The sequence below is a fragment of the Bombus impatiens genome, unplaced genomic scaffold (genome assembly GCF_000188095.3).
Source record: "Bombus impatiens unplaced genomic scaffold, BIMP_2.2 scf_0815, whole genome shotgun sequence".
NCBI lineage: Eukaryota > Metazoa > Arthropoda > Insecta > Hymenoptera > Apidae > Bombus > Bombus impatiens.
The window spans coordinates 548902-549724 of NT_177234.1; the positions used below are offsets into that span (position 1 = coordinate 548902).

At 53.1% G+C, this 823-nt stretch overlaps 1 protein-coding gene across 1 annotated transcript in view; it reads left to right on the forward strand.

The window, feature by feature from the left end:
* The first annotated feature begins 6 nt into the window (after positions 1-6).
* The window catches only part of LOC100741078 (transcriptional coactivator YAP1), a 15238-nt gene continuing 14421 nt past the window's right edge, over positions 7-823 (forward strand). Inside the window, exon 1 of the mRNA XM_012390583.3 lies at positions 7-821. Within this exon, the coding sequence (XP_012246006.1) occupies positions 436-821 (386 nt within the window). The 5' untranslated portion in view covers positions 7-435. The remainder of the gene's footprint in view (positions 822-823) is intronic.

Here is an 823-nt window from a genome sequence, read left to right on the forward strand (position 1 = left end):
TGTCCTGCTTGTTTTGTTGTCTCTCGCGACACGCACAGGTGGAAAAGAGAAGAAGCTATCGCGTTGTCGAGGAATCGAGGAGTGACGGAGGAGAGCGAGACTGTGTGTACAGGTCAAATAGAGAAGAGACTGGTGGTGTGCTATGCACGAATGCCCATAGGTGTACCGTAAAAGACAAGAGCAAACGTAGCGTAAAGGGGAGAGGGAGAGGTGGAAAGAAGGTTCAGAACGACGGTGACGAAAGAAAAAGACAGGAAGGAGATAGGATAGGCGAGAAGACGGAAAGAAGGGAAGAAAGAAGAGTGTAAGAGAGAAAGAGAGGGGAGAACTAAAGAAGAACGAAAGGTAGCAGCAGAGTGTACAGGATACGAGGAGAGAGAGACGACAGGGCGAAAGAAAGACACGGACGAAGCGCGTTAGAGTGCGTGATCCAAAATGGCGCTGAACCAGGACGTGGACCAGTTGTCGAAAAGTAATCTGGTAGTAAATATCGATCAAAACTCGGAATCAGATCTACAGGCACTGTTCGACAGCGTCCTGAAGCCAGACTCGAAGCGTCCGCTGCAAGTACCACTGCGCATGCGCAATTTACCAGATTCCTTCTTTAATCCACCGTCGACGGGTAGCAAGAGTCCCTCGATTTCGCATTCACGGGAGAATTCGGCGGATTCCGCGTTTGGTACAGCGGCCGCGGTCGCCGGTGCCGGCCCAGCACCCGGTGGAAACGCCACCGGTACATCAGCTACCGGAGCAGCAGGTGCGGCTACTGGTGGAAGTGGAAATACTGCCGCTGGTACCGGATCAAACGCCGCAGGTGCGGCTG